The sequence below is a fragment of the Lepidochelys olivacea genome (genome assembly GCF_965140295.1).
Source record: "Lepidochelys olivacea isolate rLepOli2 genome assembly, chromosome: 3".
Taxonomy (NCBI): domain Eukaryota; kingdom Metazoa; phylum Chordata; order Testudines; family Cheloniidae; genus Lepidochelys; species Lepidochelys olivacea.
The window spans coordinates 135,582,375-135,601,113 of NC_140413.1; the positions used below are offsets into that span (position 1 = coordinate 135,582,375).

The following is an 18,739-nucleotide window of genomic DNA, read 5'->3' on the forward strand; positions in this document are numbered from 1 at the left end:
AAAACACAAACAATTCCTCTTTCCCTTCCACAGATCAACTGCCTTCTTTATGCTGGTTACCAGCTTGCGCCTTGGAAATGATACCGGCTACTAGCTCCACACAAGTACCCTTTCTGACCCCAGTCTGAATTCTTGTAGTGTCCTGCCTATTCTACTGGTTCCCAACCAGGAGGAGGAGAACCAGTACAAAAATCACAGTGAGGATAATTGGTCATGTACGGGGCATGGGCCTGAGGCTGAATATGGACTCTGAAAGCAGATGAAAACTCACTATGCAAAATGACCCTCTTTTCCCACCCCAAGAATTAAGTCTCAACACTGTCCCCTCTATGAACCTTAGCTCAGTGACCTCTCTCTCTTCACCAGGAAAACCTTAAGGAATTATTCTGTTTCCACTAGCTGGCTCCTTAAAGATTTAGTTACAGCTTGAATTTTCTGAAGTGTACTTTACCTCTGACCAGAGACCCATAGTGACAGTTCTCCGTGGATATTCTTCTTGCCTTCTGGCTGTTGCAAGTATGTTATTGCCAAATGCTGCCACTTGCCTATAAGGAAAATGTTCTCTGGTGATTCAGCCTGTGCTAGCAGGCCAGCTTTCATTTCATCATTTGGATCCATACACATACTATGAAAATAGCAAAGAAAGAAACAGGTAAAGAGAGTTATGGATATAAACTTTTATTTATATTTCTAAACCTTCATTCCTAACTGGGTCTAAGATCAGTTTTATTCTAAAATACTTTTTAACTTTCATTTAAAGAGAGAGTCCAGCGGAGGGCAATGAAAAATGATTAGGGGCTGGGGCACATGACTTATGAGGAGAGGCTGAGGGAACTGGGGTTATTTAGTCTGCAGAAGAGAAGAGTGAGGGGGAATTTGATAGCAACCTTCAACTACCTGAAGGAGGGCTCTGAAGAGGATGGAGCTAGGCTGTTCCCAGTGGTGGCAGATGACCAAACAAGAAGCAATGGTCTCAAGTTGCAGTGGGGGAGGTCCAAGTTGGATATTAGGAAACACTATTTCACTAGAAAGGTGGTGAAGCACTGGAATGGGTTACATAGGGAGGTGGTAGAATCTCCATCCTTAGAGGTTTTTAAGGCCCGGCTTGACAAAGCCCTGGCTGGGATGATTTAGTTGGTGTTGGTCCTGCTTTGAACAGGGGATTGGACTAGATGACCTCCTGAGGTCTCTTCCAACCTTAATATTATATGATTCTATTAAATTATAGACATTCTAAATATAGAGAGCTGTGATCTTGTGGGCTGAGCACCTAAGTAGGAGTCAGGAACTCCTGAACTTGTAGCCTGGGGAAAGTCACTTACCTCCTCTCTGCCTGAATTTCCCTAGATATAAATTAAGAATAATACTTCCTTACTTCACTGGGGTGTTGTAAGGATTACTAAATTTAAAAAAGTTAATGAAGCACTTGGATACAACCTGTTCTAAAAGTCCATGGAATTGTCTCATTACCTACTTTATGGGAGTGTAAAATTATGTTTGTAGACAGCTTAAAAGATTAAACCCACTATACAAATGCTAAGTATTAAATCAGATCATGGGTTTTTCACCCATGGAATAGAAGCAATTTGAAAAAACAGCAGATATGATTGTTAAAAATGACTGATGCTGACTAATGCACTGTTTCAACTGATCAGGACTTTAAAATTTTGCCAGGAGACAATGCTCAGGGTAGTGGACAGCCTAAAACAATTAAAATTTCTGAAAATGTTATCTTACAAAGAACTGACTGAATGCTGAAATATTCATTAAAAATTCATTCTAAAAGATGTAATGCATACAGAATTAGTTGCAACATTTTTGCAACAGAAAAGAAAGATCATGCAAATAAAACCTGAGTAAATATTTATCACCAGAGCAGCTTAAATGAAGTTGCACTTTGTTACAGTACCAGCAACAGAAATATAAAGGAGACTACACCACAGATGTAGTATAAATAGACAGAACAACAGCACCACCACCTCAATTCTTAAATGTTAGTGGTAGCCTGTTAAATTTGGTGGTACTGGCATAGCACTTTACTTATGTTTTCAGAAATGCAAATACCTTTCTTGCAAATCATTTCTATCTAGAGTCCCCTTTAAAAGCTACTTCATCCTTTAGAAAGTTTGAGGGCAAACCCACCATCAACACCCACTGCTTCTGCTACCATCCATATAAGGCTGTGTGAAACGGTCATAACTAAAAATGCATTTACATTTTTACAAAGCCAAACGAAAAACATGGCATAGGAAACACATACTTTTGTTTCCTATGAATGAACAGAGACAGTCACACCTCCAGGAACCAACCCTGCATTAGCAGGTAACCCAGTCATGGGGAGTTCAATTTTCAAATTTAGATGAAAGATTCAACATTTGGCTGCTCAAATCAGCACGTATTTTTTAATTTATATAGCTTTGCTTTAACACTCACCAGCACAGTATCCAAGAATTTCAAACATTAGCCAATTTGGCCCCACAATATCTCTGAGGTAGGTAAGAATTAAGCTCATCTGTGAAATAAGGATAGGCAACTAGCCCAAGGTTTTGCAGAAAATCTATAGCAGAACCAGTAACAGAAGCCAGATTTCCCAGTTTCCAGTCCAATCTCCTAACCAGACAACCCTTTTTTCCTCTTTGAAAGGCACCTAACATTGTTATTTGAGTGCCTATAGTAGGTGCCAGACTCAGGGTCCAAGTAAAGTTGTTTGTATTTAAAAAAAAAAAAAAGAGCAGAATGTTTGTTTATTAGCTGCTGCTAAGTACTAAAAAGGGGGGCCACATTGCAGTTAGTTGTAACTTCATTAAAAACACCAGTCTGCTGGTTAATGTCCACAAATTTACACATTATGATGGACACCAACCAGCAGATAAAAATTTTAAGTTAGACCCAAAGTTGGCCTGACCAGGAGGATTGTAATTATCAGCATATCCTAGAGTTGTCTGGATCCAAGGTTAGAACAATTCAGCAATTTCCCCAGAAAAGACAACATTTTCTATTCCATTTTGATAAGCCTCTCACCTTACTTCCTCTCTTCTTCTGTCATGCTGCCTCGTATTCTTGGAACAGCTTCCCTATTCTTATGCATCAATTGCATTCTCTTCCTCCATCTACCTATCTAAGCAACTTCCCTCCTTCCTTCTTAATTCCTTCATCCCTCAGCTGCTGTCCTTTATGAGCTCTTATTTGTCTTACATCTCTTACAACTTGCTCTGCACAGGCATAGCATCATGTCTACCTGGACAAAGATGAAAGGCTGGAGCCAAAGCCTGTACACAGGGACTGTTTCTTTAGATTTGTAAAGCACTGTGCCATAAATTTAAGGCACAATGTCAATGATCTTTCTGTTTAAGTAAGCAGTAATCTACAGACCATAGCTTTGTCTTCTATCCTGGGGCTGACTCCATGCTACTACTCCAGGTCAGCTTGCATAAGAGGTCATACATTATGCTTGTTAGCCCCAAAATAGGAAGAATTGTAAATTGCATACAGTACCGAAATATGAAAGCTCCAGTGTTCAGATCAGCCCAGACTTGTATCATCAATGCTTTGGAACCCAATGAAATTATATGAATGCAGCCATCTTCAACAAGTTTGTCCCCCAAGTTAAGGTACTCCATTCGTACAGATTTGCTTTCTTCTAGAAAAATAAATAGATATTTATTAAATAATTATTAAATAAAATAGCATATATAGCATTTACAATTAACCATACCACAACAACATTTGTTTATGGTCCACAAAGTGCAAAAAAAGCAGCTTATATATCATAAGAAACGTCTTTAAAGGTGAATTGACTAGTATAAGCATTATGTTGTAGTTTCACCATTGGAGACCTAGGTCTTCCTTGGTTGGGTCTATCTTACATTGTTGATGTAAAGCACACTCTAGAAAAGTTGTGGGCAACCTGCGGCCCATCAGGGTACTCCGCTGGCAGGCTGCGAGACAGTTTGTTGACCATCCGCAGGCACGGCCCCCCGCAGATTCCAGTGGATGAGGTTCACCGTTCCTGGCCAACGGGAGCTGTGGAAACCAGCAGCCAACAGGTCCCTGTGGCCTGCGCCACTTTCCGCAGCTCCCATTGGCCGGGAACGGCAAACCGCAGCCACCGGGAGCTGCGGGTGGCCGTGCCTGTGAACAGTCAGAGTAAACAAACTGTCTCGCAGCCTGCCAGCGGATTACCCTGATGGGCCATGGGCAGCCTGCGGGCCGCAGGTTGCCCACCACTGCTCTAGAAGTTATCTCCACAGTCATGCATTTAAATTTTCCACTTTAGTTTAAGAGAAAAAGAAAAGAAAACTCTGGAGGCAATAAGTCTGCCTGTTCTTTGAATCAGCATCTTTACACAGAGCCAACTGTGCAGCTACTATAATTATATACAGGCACAATTCTCTTGTGTTTTAGGCCCTGACCCAGCAAAGCACTTATGCACATGAGGAGTTCCACTGAAGTCAACAGAACTGCTTGCATGCTTATAGTTAATCAGTTTAAGGGCTTTGTTGGACAGGAGCCTTAGTGTGCATCAATAAATACTTAGAATGTTTTATGGACAGAATGTGTTAAATATTTTCCCGTTACCACCGAGCAAAGGCACAAATCCTCAAATGGGAACAGGCATACTAAGTTTTGGATTTCAGCCTTTTTACTGTAACCTTGGGTAAAAAGGGTTAGTGGTTAGAACTTATTTTTTCCCTCCCTCACTGACTACAGTTTGACTAAATGTTTGTCCAGATTGTGAAATTTTTGAAAAGCTGTAGAAGCATGTGAAAGCAAAAGGTTTCAGGGTTGACCCTGCTTGCAGCAGCAGTCCTTTCCTCAAATATGTAGTCTTATTTAATTCAGATAAATTACTTGCTTGAATAAGGGTTTGAAACTATTTTGTGACACGAATTATAATCAGCATTATCAGCTCCCACTTAAAAACAAAACACTCTACAACTTCATCAACTTTTCAAATAAAGGACCAAAATGAACTCGGAAGAGACAGAAGCAGACTTCTCTGGAGAATCTCCAACTGAAAGTCAGAATACTTTCATTTCCTTAATATAGGCTATGATGGCACAATAGGTATTTTATCATCTCTGGCTTCTAATTCAATGAGAACAATAATCAGTAATGCTGAGAGAGCAAGTGAATAAAAGTGGGGGAAAACCCACTATGATACTTCCGAAATCAGTAATATCTTCTCTTATGGACACTTAAGGGTAACTGAAAATATTTAAAAACAGTTGAACTTTTAACTGTTTTCAAGTTAAAGCTGGAAGTGGGAGATCATTTTACCACATCTTATCGGTCCCCCAAAAAATAAGGGCAAGTTCACTCTTGGGTGCCATACATCGAAAGCTTATGCTCTAATAAATTGGCGAAAGCTTATGCTCTAATAAATTGTCATCTGATGAAGTGAGCTGTAGCTCACGAAAGCTTATGCTCTAATAAACTGGTATATAAAGTCTGCTGCAGTTTCCACGATATGCATCTGATGAAGTGAGCTGTAGCTCACAAAAGTTTATGCTCTAATAAATTGGTTAGTCTCTAAGGTGCCACAAGTACTCCTTTTCTTTTTGCGAATACAGACTAACACGGCTGTTACTCTGAAACCTGTAACAGTACAGAGCAGCTAATATTGAATAACAGCTTCCTGTTCAGTTCAAAGCTATTATTGTGTATGTCTAGTAGAAACATCTGAAATCCCTCAGCTTTATAAGTTCAGTAATAATATAAAAACTTACCTGTGCCACCAAAACTGCTCTCTCGCACAATTAGTGACTTGCTTCTTTTCTTCATCTTCTTCCCTTTTTCTGTGGGACTGTCTGTTTCTTGAACACATTCCACATGAAACCACAATGAGACACTGAAGCCCTCAGACATGTGCGGCCAACAGTTTTGCCCCACCAAAGGCAAGTGGATTGGGGCTACATGCCAAGAAGAAAGAAGATGGTGAGTCAAATTCTCACCATCTGCTTCCTTCTTATTTTGTGAAAACTTTGCTCTTTTTAATAGTCCTATGGTCTTGCTGTTGAGTGCACTAATCGATTTTTGTGAAGAACTGCTATTTAAATTTGGGCTCTTTAGCAAGGGGAAGGAGAGATATTGTAATGGACTCATATAGATATTCATCTCCACAATCTTCAAGATACCTTTAAGTAGTATCTCCTAAGAGAAACAAACAAGAAAAATAACCAGAATCAAATTATGTTAACACTATATAGCCAATGTTAATGCATAATACACAGCTTACATAGAAAGACTCAGATCCACATTTTCGGAAGTGGCCTCTGATTTTGCATGCCCAACTTAAGATAGCCTAATTTAGAGTTGCTGAGCACTAATTTCAAATTGAGTTGCAGGCTCCCAACATTTCTGAAGATTACGGCCAACGTTTCTCAAGTTAGACACCCAAAAAAATCTCATGCTACTTTTGAAATATTTTGGCCGCTGTCTGTCTTCTTGCTTTGTTGGTAACTATTTAAATAAAATGCCTATACCATGAAGTTATTCTTCCAACATGGAACAGACTGAATGGAAGGATATTCAAAGTCTCCTGTACAAAACTACAGATTGCAGTTCAGCAAAATGGCCACAACAAGCAATAGGCTCAAATATTGTTTAGTTAACCTTGAAAGTACTTCCTGTTCACAAAAAAATGGTAATTTCTAGGAAACTGGAAGGCTTTTTGCCCATGATGCAATTAACAGGAAGGACCTTCAATATATTATCCCTCCTCTCACCATCCTTCTCCCCACCCCAAAGCCCAGTCTTTCCTTGCACTTGAAGAATGCTCAAGTGCCTCCATCAAAAAAATTTATATCTATACCTCACCATCGCTTCTCTCCTACTTCTTCCCCCACATTTTATTGTGCCAAGCAAAAAATCTATTTTTCTACTAACTCGTGTTTACGCAGTGTAAATGGCAGTTATATACATTCTAACCAGTAACATTATAACAGGTTACTATGTTCCAGGTCTTTTTCTTAAAACTACCTGAAACAAATGCATATATTGATATGCCAGTCAATTTGTTCAGCCCCACTCTTTGTTGCATTAAGGAATTTTCTGATCTGTAGTATACTTACTGTACAAGGTGCTTCCTCTAAAAATATCCTCAATAGAAGGGTTAGCTCTTCTGCACATGTCCTTGAGCTCATCAAAGACACTAGAAGCTCTACCAGCACTATCTGGCATGCTACATAGATGATAAAAAGGTATCAAAATTTGTTTAAATAAAAAACATTTTTCATATACAATATCATAGTCTATATTGCTGCCATAACTTGCTTTTGGACGACATTAAAAGGAGGCAGAATAAACAGACTGAAAACATTAGAACTGACATATTTTGTGACATGTCCTCCATTAAGAATCTCAAGTTAAGAATATTAATGAATATAGCCTCACAGCTCTTATATGGGGCAGATATTTCCAGTTGCTAAAATGGGAACATCAGACAGAGGAGTTAAGCATCTCACCCAATGTCACAGCAAATCTGTGCCAAAGGCAAGGAACAGAATACATCGAATAGGACCATAGTTCACTACATTATGAAAAATGTTTCTAGGCAAGTGGGCTACTACTTATGTTCAGTATATTAAGTAACTATTCACACAAATGCCTAAAAGGAGAGAGTACCAAATTTTGAGTTTTTTATATACAACCTTACAATCAGATGAAATCATATCATTCTACCATTTCTGTGACAAAAATCAGATGTAATGAATACAAATTTAATCTACCTCATTTACTAAATTAGAATAGACACTTTTGGCAAAAAAAGCTTTTTCCTTTAATTAAAAAATTTTAAAAAAATAGTGAAATGGGAGCTGTCTGTTACTGAGACACAAATCTGGTCACTTCTAGGTTGGGTTTGTAGCAATCAAAAATCATTGTTACTAGACATTTATTCGATGGTTTAAATTACGTGCAATACACACATTACCACAATTAATTTGTATGGAAATCTTAGGTAAGAAATCACAGGTTGCTTGGTATACAGAGATACTCGCACCTCAAAAGGTGTCCCTACATAAATGGCCTATTATGAGGAGGCTTACACTGCCATGGCTGTATCTCCTGAGGACTTGATCCTCTAACATCAAGCTGAAATTTCTGTGAATGCTAATTTCACTTTTAAACATTTAAAAACAAATAAATTGATTTTAAAATGTATTATAGCAGTAATAAGGTAATTTTCTGTTGAAGAAGCTGCACTGTCATCTACAAAATACACTAAATTAACCCTAATCTCTTCTGTCCAGGTGTTCAGACAACCTTTCAAATCTTCATGCACACCTGTTTGGCATTATGCAGACTCCAATCACTCCCCCAACCAAAAACACCGAAACCAAAAAACCCAACACACTTTTGTACATAAAAGTGTAAAATGCAAGCATACTTGGATTGTACACGTAAATGTGGATATTTCCATGTGCCCATGGATGTGCTTGCCAATTTTGCATGTTCATTAATAATAGTTGTGGGCTGAAAGTTTGAGCATATATACTTGTAACTGTATAACATATACATTATAATAATTCCAGCATTTTTATTTATGTATTTATTTTTTAAAAAAGAAGAGTAAACAGCATTAAAACCCACAATGAAAACTGGAGTCCTTCTGTGTCAAGATGTTTAGGAATCCTCCCAAAAGACTTTTTACAGCTCCCTGCAAGAGAAAACTTTAAAGTTAGGTATATGAACAATTCACAGCAGTTTGAAGAGCAAAACTCCACAGAATTTGTTTTAAGTATTCCAATATATTCACAACTGATTTTGCCAAATAAAATGTTGCTAGTGATTTAATCATGATTTTTAGTATTTGTTCTATCAAAAAAACTACTGATCTTGCTTGCAAGATTCTGACTAGTTCAGATGCTTCTGATGATGAGACAGCCTTTGGGATCAAGCTATTTAAAGCATCAATTATTGAGCCACTGCCAGTCTGGCAACTACTCAAGAACTCATTGTTCTTACAGACTACATTGCAGGAACCTATGTCATCTTTTCTGAATCACCAGAAATTGATTAAGTACTGGCCTATAGTAATGTACTGTACAGATAAGCAAATTACACATTCTCATAGGTCAAGTAAAGGTGAAACAGTGTTTTAACATTTAAAGCAAACTCACTTTCACTTCTAGTAAAAAAATTGCATTCTTCATAATCCTGTCTCAAACAGTTTTTGTACATAATCACTAAACTGATTAGTCCAGATTTGTATTCCTTTTCTTCTTCCTAAAGTCAACATTGTGCTAGATTTGGAAAAAGTATTCTTGTCACTTTCTAAAAAAAAAAAAAATCAAATTATATATATTTTTTTGGGGCTTTTGAGTCTTCAGGAATGGAGTTTATTTAAATGCATCCTTAGAGAAAAAAGTGACTAATTAATAAACATACAATCAAAAACCTTCTTTCCTCAAGGGTCATAGGATGATTTGGGTTCTAAGGCTATCCCCAAAAGTTATTTATATTTTAAATACATTAAATTGTATTAAAATATAGCATTTCCCCTTTTTTGATGTCATAATTAAGCCCCAATCATCATAGGCAATACAATATGAAAAGACCACTAGATGGATTATTAACTTAGTCATAAAAATTACCAGGTAAAGTCCATACAGGTAAAACTACCACAAGAGTTACATTACTATCATTTATCAAGGGAATTGTTTATATTTGTACCAAAAAGTCACAAAAGCATATTTAAAAAAAAAGTCATGAGGATCTCATCCTAAATCAGATTAATCCGGTATTTTTTATCATTAATCTCAATTTGTCTGAACATCAAAGTATTCTGGGAGATAATTATATTACTATAGCTCTTAGAAGCTGCAACTATGCTTGGTACTACATAAACACATAGTAAGACAATCCCTCTCCCAAAATATTTTCCATCTAAATAGATGAGATGGACGAAGCATGGCAGGGGAAACAGGAACAGAGAAGTGCCGTGAGTTACCTTGTCACACAGCACATCAGCAGCCAAGCCAAGAATAATACACAAATCTCATGACTCTTAGATCAGAGCCCCATTCGCTAAATGACCCTGTCTCTGTATAACACACTGCTGTTTCATCTCAGGCCAATGATCAACCAGAAGATTGCCCTAAGACACTTCACCAGCGAATCAAAGGCTTTCAAAAAAAGATAGGACTAATGGCAGGGTGTAGATAAGAGATGGAGTAAGTGAGTCTACCATCCAATAGGAAGTTATTTAGTAGCTTTAGAAATGTGTTTGTTTTCAAGACCGTGGCTGTCTGGCTCAGGTTTGTCTGTATAGGAAGGTTTATGAAGAGGTGTGTGTGGTGGTGGGGAGAGCCAAACACATTACAGTAAGTTTGCAAAAACAACTTTAATCCATATATGCCATGTCAATTCACTGCGCAGACACTGAAGGTTTCCTGATACAGAGGGCATCAGTTGGACCAGTTCCAGATCACTGGTGCCCAGGTAGCTAATGCTTTTAATTTCAACTGTAAAGATTATCTAATATTTTATTCTAAAGATTCCTTGTTTTCATATAGGCAAAGGATTATATGAATGACAGATTTAACAGAAGATTTTTAGTACTTGCCACATTTTCCCCTTCATGGAGATACAGCTAAAGAATTTATTATTGGTTTTCCTCTGACACAGAAGGCTAAACAAAAAACTTCATCTGAATTTCTTATTTTAAATTCCAGTTTGTCTTCTAAGTTGCCCAGAATCAACAAATGATACACAGTCCTTCCACAATTAACTTGAGCAAGCTAGTTTCTACAAAAACTCTGTGGGAACAAAATAAGAGCACAAAATGCTTCAGAAATATTTAGAATGCACAGGACTTTCAGGAGATCACAGGCATGTATTCATAGACCGTGAAGGTCTTATGCCATATGTGGGGTATAGGTTTGTCTTTAACGAGTCAGTCTCTATTTAATTGGATCATGCACACAGATTACTTTAGCTCTGGGCTGTAATGATTCCTGTGGACTGTATGGTGCTAGTAAAAGGGTGGAGGGGAAAAAACAGGTCGCCAGAATGGAGGACAGAGAGTTATTGCTCCTGGATACACAAGTGTTTGGCCTTATGCTAGAGATACAAGGTGAGTGAGGTAATATCTTTTATTGGACTCACTTCTGTTGATGAGAAAAATAAACTTTCAAGTGACACACACCTGAAGAAGAGCTCTCTCAAAAACTCATCTCTTTCACCAAAAGAAACTGATCCAATTAAAAAAAATAATAATAATTAAAAAAAGTATTACCTCACCCATCCTGTCACTCTACTATCCTGGGCCCAACATGCCGGCAACACTGGCCTGATGCTGTAACATTTTTTAAAATATGCTGATCAGCTGCAAAACACTATCCACCGCGACTATAAACAGTCATAGACATAACAAGGCTTTGCCAATCTGAACTCAAAATCCAGACAAGTAAAACAACTTTCAGTACATCGTTTAAAATATACCATCTGGTAACGTAACTCTACATGTCACTAATTTGTAACTTCAGTCACATAAATACATTTCAGTTTGTATTAAATATTCCAATATAAAAAAATTGATAGGATGCAAGAGTATATACTTGAATATTTTCATGGTTCTCTTGCACAATATTTTCATCAGTTTCCTATTAATATACTATACAAGTTCTGTTTTGCTAATCACATTCATCTTTTACCTGTTGCATAAGGAAAGTGGCATTTTTCTCCTTCTGCCTGATGACTTTCAAGAAGCTCTGGAAAACATGGGCAAGTACATCTAGGCTTGGGTTGCCAGCTGAGAGCAAGTTTAATTCTAGCATACAGATTTCAGGGTATATTAATTCTCCTTGACTGATGTTTTCAGTTAGGTCACTGGAATAACTTGAAGGGACCATGCATCCCGCTTCTCTTTTAGTGTCTGTTCCTGAAACAAAAACATGCATTTTGTTGATTGTTTGAGGGTTTTTGTTTTTTAGTTATTGTAAGATTACTACTACTACAAGTAAAGAAACTTGCCACACAAACAATTGCAAGTGGTAGATTTATTAGACATCTTGTTCAAGTATTTCAGGTAAGCCATAAAAATTCTAGAATTCCCCTCTTACTCAGACAGATTTAAAGTACATGATACAGTTAGTCTTATAATATGTCTAATATAAGATTGCCAGGTGTCCAGTTTTCAACTGGAATGCCCAGTCAAAAAGGGACCCTGGCGGCTCCAGTCAGCACTGCCAAGAGGGCCGTTAGAAGTCCAGTCGGCAGTGCTGCGGATGTAAAGCAGGCTAGTCCCTACCTGTCCTGGCACCATGCTGTGCCCCAGAAGCGGCCAACAGGTCCAGCTCCTAGGTGGGGGGGAGGGGGACCCCACACAGGGCTCTGCGCACTGCCCAAGCCCCAAGCACCAGCTCCACACTCCCATTGGCCTCCTGGCCCCCGCCCCAGAAACCGGATCTGCTAGCTGCTTCTGGAGTGCAGCATGGAGCCAGGACAGACAGGAAGCCTGCTTCAGCTCTGTTGCGCTGCTGACCGGGAGCTGCCCAAGGAAGCCCGCGTCCCAACCTGGAGCCCTAACCCCCTGCCCCAGCCCTGAGCGTCCCCCACCCCCAAACCCAGAGCTCCCTCTTGCACCCCAAAGCCCTCATCCCCGGCACCAGAGCCTGCACCCCCAGCCCAGAACCCACAACTCCTCCTACACCCCAACCCCCTGCCTCAACTCGCAGCCCCCACCCGCACGCCAAATCCTTTGGCCCCACCCCCCAGCCTGAAGCCCACTTCCTGCACCCCCAGCCCAGAGCCCATACTGCCTCCCAAACCCCTACTCCCTGCCCCAGCCCAGAGATCTCTCCTGGACCCTGAACCCTCATTTCTGCTCCCACCATGGAGCCTGCACCCCCGGTTAGAACTCTTGCCCCCTACTGAACCCCAACCCCCTCCCCCAACCCAGTGAAAGTGAGTCTGAGTGGTAGAGCGCGAGCCACCAAGGGAGAGGGGAAATGTAGTGAGCGGGGGCGGGGCCTCAGGGAACGTGTGGGGTTAGGGTGTTCGGTTTTGTGCAATTAGAAAGTTGGCAACCCTAGTTTAATATCTATGCTACACAGATTTACAATATAGACAGAACCACTGACAGACACACCTAACTGAAATTACAACTCCAACTCAATTATAATTAAATGCATACTTTAGATCAAATTGTTATACAAAAGCAAATACTTACAATGTACGCTTAATTTGAAAAATCAGTTTTGTAACAAAAAGAACAATGGATGTGCATGTTATTAGAAAAATTAGTATATATATATATATATATATATATATATATATATATATATATATATACACACACACACACACACAAAGATTAAGATCAGACTAGGAAATATTTTACAAGGAAGATAACATTGTAAACAAAATTGAGCATAGCGTTATAAAAAACACTACTTACTTAGGATCCTATCTGGAGAAGAAACTGCTTTTAGACCACAATCAATAACACACTTCAGTGAGAATGACAACAGTACTTCAGAGCAATTTGACAGAAGCCAAAACTCAGTGCGTAAAACATTTCTCAATAACATTTGGGTAAAATAGGTGTGAACCATTACCCTCCCCTGCAATAAAGCTGTTTCATACTGCAAAAATAAACTGAAAATCTGTTATGGCCTGTGCAATCTATTCCACTTTTGCATGTTGAGAAAAAGTCCAGTACTTCACATAAATCACATGGTAAAAGCTAGTCTATAAAACAGTTAAAGATGATTTTGCCTGATGTTTGTGCAAAGTTTGCATTTACCTTCATTCTTGCTTTCACTATCAGGGTTACTTTCACTATCTGCTTCATAGCCTTCCTCTTCAGCAAAGAGTTTAAAACTACAGCACTGCGATTCTTCAGCTTCTTCAGAAAGGTCTTCAGGTTGGGACACAGACTCCTTTTCCGTGTGATGGATCTGACACACCCATATTTAAGAACAAAATCAAACTTAGAAACAGTTGCTTATAAGTTTCATTTTCATTCAAAAAACAAAATGCTGTGAGATCTTCCATGTCAGAATTACCTCTGCTCTTGAAAGTGGAGAGAACAGCACAGTCCATAAAACCTATTGGGAAATACTGCCTCTACAAACATGAGTCAAAACTTCACTTGAAAACAAAACAAAAAATCTAAAGGGGTTGAGAGTACTTTTTAAAAGCAAAAATGTAAGTTGATTTTTTTTTTATGATGAGTAAAAAACCGTATCTTAAAAACGAACCGGAAAAAGGATTCTGTCAAGTGACCCATGTTCTTAAACCTGACTTTCTGGCAGCATTAACAGTTAAAACGTGGGGGAAAAAATAAAAATCAGAAAATTTCATTTCCAATCTAACACAAACTGACTGCGACCCTGTGCAAGTATCTTGATCTCTTTTCTTTTGTAAAAGGGGGGATGATGGTTCCATACCTTGCAAAGGGTCTTGTGAGCATTAGGAGAAAAACATCAGGGTCAATCAGCCTCCCGCACTGAAGAGCTTTCTTGAAAATTCCTTTTTTTTTTTTTTGGGCGGGGGGGGGGGAGGAAGACTCAGGCAGGCAATTTATCCTTGTTGTAGAGCAGGGGTGAACATACTTTTTGGCCCAAGGGCCACATCAGGGTGTGAAACTGTATGGAGGGCTGGGTAGGGAGGGCTGTGCCCCCCAAACAGCCTGGCCCCCACCACCTATCCGCCCCCACCCACTTCCCACCCCGACTGCCCCCCTCGGAACCTCCGACCCATCCAACCACCCCCTCCCCACTCCTTGTCTCCTGACCGCCCGCTCCCAGCACCTCCTGCCCCTAACCGTGCTCCCCCCACCCTGGGACCCCACCCCCATCCAACCCCCACTGCTCCCTGTCCCCTGACTGCCCCTCCACCCCATCCACACCTTGACAGGTCACCCAGGGACTCCCACACCCTAATCCAACCCCCCCGTTCCCCGACCACCCTGCCCCAGAACCTCTGCCCCATTGAACTGCCCCCCAGAACCCTATACCCAACCCCGCCACCAACACCCCCTTACCATGCCGCTCAGAGTAGCAGGAGCTCGCAGCCCAGCTGCCCGCATGGCAGCATAGCTGTGGGGCGGAGGGGCGACAGTGGGGGAGGGGCCGGGGGCTAGCCTCCCCAGCCAGGAGCTCAGGGGCAGGGCAGGACAGTCCCACAGGCCAGATGTGGCCCACGTGCCTTAGTTTGCCCACCTCTGTTGTAGAGTGAAAAGTGAACTGAAACAAGTTTCAGATCTATTCTCCCTGAATCAATACTATGATATATATAGCTTGCTTGTTTTTCCTTTTGTGCATAAAGCACTTTCATTTATGATTGACACAGCGAATAAAACAGGCATCCACTAACTTCAATGGTGTTTACATGTATCCATGAAGGAATGACTCCCTAAAAGCATTACTAATTTTAAGCAAGCCTGTGCACATGCCTTCTGAGGTGACAATGTATGCTTTTTTATTTATGAGTAGCATATACAGGCCTGATCCAGCAAACCTTTACACATATAAGTAATCCTCTTAAATCAGATTACTTGTGCTTAGTGAGAGTGTTATGCTGTTGCATACCTTCTCTGTTTTCTCTTCAGAATGATCCAGATCAGCAGAATAATTTCCCAGCGCAACTCGAAGCAGCGAATCTAACAGAGGTTTTGCTAAGTACGTTTCAATTACTCTTGACTGGGCAAGCTGGTCCCGCATTTCAAGTAATATATCTTCCAGATACACACTCTACATGAGCAAAACAAAAACCATCCATTATGCTTGATGTTATTCTGTATTTGGCTAAATGAAAAAAAAATATCCGTACTATATTCAGTCCCAGTATTTATGCAAGGATTACCGTATCCTAGTTTATTTTTAGCTTCCCCTGTCCACCACCAATCTCTTATCTAAATGGATTGAATTCCACTGCCATTTACATTCTCAGCCACATCTCAATCACTTGAAATAGTATGAAGATCTGTTACTATCTGTCATCCAGTAAATCAAAATCTTTATTCTGCTGAAATTTAGGCCACTGGTTACTTCCCAACTAACAGTACAAAGCTAATACAATCAAGTTTTTAAAACACTTATTTCTTCCATACCCTTTTTCATATCCAGCAGGCTTTGCAAATATTACTCGTCACACCATTCCCCACTTTACTGATTAGGAAAATGAGACAAAGAGGTTAAGAAAGCTGCCCAAGTCCACAAAGCAAAGCAAAAGTCAGCTTGACCTGGTGTCTAATCCTTTGACCTCCAATCTGATCCCTAAACCTCAACCAAAAAAATGGTACTGTTTTAGAAGAAAATAAGGAGCACTACCCTTTGCCCACTTCTAAAATAAGTTTTCACTGAGTTACTGGAAGAAAATATTGTACATATATCCTTAAGAACTTCATGTAAAGAATATATTTACCTGGTGAAGCAACTCCACTTCCACTTTCTGTTGGGTACTATTTGCGCTGTGTAGACAAATAGTCAGCAAAGCTTCCAAGAGTTTTATACTGTGAAGTGACCACTCATTCTCTTGACTTACAAACTTCTTTCGTTCCTCAAGCTCATCAACAGTAGCAACCGAAATTTGTTCCAATTTCAAAGAATGGTCACAGGAGACACATTCAGATACCAGTTGTCCAGTAGCATCAGGATTTTCATCAAGACTATTAAGCTCCGATCGTGCCAACTGTTTGTTCACAGTCAAGTGATAGGAATCTCCTTTGAAAACGGGTTCATTAGAAGGACTGCCATTTAAACATTTATTATTTTCACTTAAAGTTCTCGCCTTTTCCTCTTGCTCCTTTTCTTTATTTTTGGCAAGTTTCTGGATTATCATGAGTATTAATCTATGACAAACTTCAAAACCACCAAGCCTATGGAACTGTCTCTGGAAAACTGAACTACACAAATAGATCCAACGACATATAGACCAAATGTCTGCTGCCCTGTGGATATGTTCTGGGGAGGGTAAAGTAAGGCTCTCTAGTGAGAGACATGGTAGCTTGTGACTCAAAGGCTCACTAGCTGTGCTATCATAGCCTGATGTATCTTCAGAATCATTAGCTGAATCCCGATCACACTCTTCTTCTTTACTTACACACAAAAAAGCAACACAGAGAAATAAATTTATCAAATTGACATGAACATCTTGATTGACATACTTTTTCTTCTTTGGATAAGCTTCTCTGAGGCCTGCATAAAACTTGCTCAGGCTTTGAGGAACATCAGAAATCTGCTGGCTACGAAAGGAAGTCACTAAATCTAAAATGGGCTCCTTTTGTTCATTATCCATACCCTCTAGTTCTGGCATTGCTTGGTCTTCGTGCTGATCTCCAAGGCAGAATATCAGAGTTTCAAATACTTTCAGAGAGTGACTTCTTACAGAATCTAAGTAATTCAGTTCTGTCATTTGATTCACTCCATTACAACTTAAGAACAGATTTTGTATTATCCTATGGAAGAAAGCACACAGAAACTTCACTATTATATAGGCTGGGCATAAACAGAGCTTTTTAAGATTCTTTGTCCCAGAGACACAAACAGCACACACTTTACTAGGATTCAAGAAGGAAGTTATCTTTACAGTAAAATGTATACCCAAGTATTACATACCAGGGTTACAAATAAATTTAGATTGGGGTCAAAGTTTACCTTAACCCCAACACTTTCCCATTAGCTGCTCTATTGGGGCTTATTGGCAAGAATCTATGGAGGACATCTTTTGCACTACTCTAGAGTCCTGATTAAGGATAATTCATTCGATGGTGGGAGAGAAGCCACACAATCTTGCTTCTCAAATATGGAATGCATAATGGCAGACTATTATAATGCACTTCACGTGGACTGGAAGAACATGCTGTTTAGGGCCACAAGAGTGTTTTAATTAACCTCTTCAGTTAAGTTTGCTCCAGAAGGTTTGGCACTTGCCTTTATGCTATACTTGTGCCTGAGCCTCTGATGCTCTTTTTAAAAAACAAACGATCATTTAGAATTATCTAACATGTTAAATGAACAATTTTGAAATATGTCATTGTCCCTCTTACTTCTGTTACACACTGGAAAGCACAAATTCCCTCTGAATATAACAATTTTGGAACATTATGTAACCACAGTTAGCAAGGATATTTGTTTGAATATGGACACAAACAAATGTACTTTTAATTTTATCTGAAATATTTTACAGGCAGGTTTTTGAGTCTGATGTTTTAAAATAATGTCATACTGTACACAAAATATTACTGATTACGCACGGAGGAAAAAAGCACTCTTTCATGTATTAACCCAAACTCTACTTATTTTAATTTCTAGGTGTATCTATTCACCCTCCACACAAAAAGTTATTAGTTCATACAAATCCTAACCCAAAGTCTCTGTAACCCTTTTAGGTATTTACATATTTCTGTAACAGCAAACCCCGAGCTTCCTTCCCCCTCCCCAAACCAAGAATACTTAGTTGTGGAAGTGGGCTATAGAGTTTAAAGACATTTTATAATCTTATTTATCTAAACCACTTCCCCTTTGTAGGGATGTACGTATTTTGGAAGTGCCCAAAAAAGGACGCAGCATTCCAGCTGTTCTCATTTTGACCTGCACAATCATTTGTCTCTTTGATTATAGTAATCATTTGATGAAATCTATGCCCTTTACTGCAATTGAACAATGTGTTCCAAAAGTCACACTGCTAACTTAAATACTCATGTGCTTTCCACTGCCCATTTTTTACCAAGCCATACATGGGCTGCCTTAGATAACTTAGTGACTCTAGTCTTCACTTTCCCCTCCTC

General features: G+C 39.5%; 1 protein-coding gene across 1 annotated transcript in view; it reads right to left on the reverse strand.

Annotated features, from left to right (window-relative positions):
• LYST (lysosomal trafficking regulator) overlaps positions 1–18,739 on the reverse strand; it is a 127,518-nt gene that overhangs the window by 92,449 nt on the left and 16,330 nt on the right. The window contains exons 5-13 of the mRNA XM_084625190.1: positions 16,375–17,407; positions 15,540–15,701; positions 13,751–13,904; positions 11,658–11,884; positions 8,593–8,659; positions 7,074–7,183; positions 5,730–6,153; positions 3,496–3,640; positions 452–625 (exon numbers count right to left, since the gene is read on the reverse strand). Coding sequence (XP_084481316.1) covers positions 452–625; positions 3,496–3,640; positions 5,730–6,153; positions 7,074–7,183; positions 8,593–8,659; positions 11,658–11,884; positions 13,751–13,904; positions 15,540–15,701; positions 16,375–17,407 — 2,496 coding nt within the window. The remainder of the gene's footprint in view (positions 1–451; positions 626–3,495; positions 3,641–5,729; positions 6,154–7,073; positions 7,184–8,592; positions 8,660–11,657; positions 11,885–13,750; positions 13,905–15,539; positions 15,702–16,374; positions 17,408–18,739) is intronic.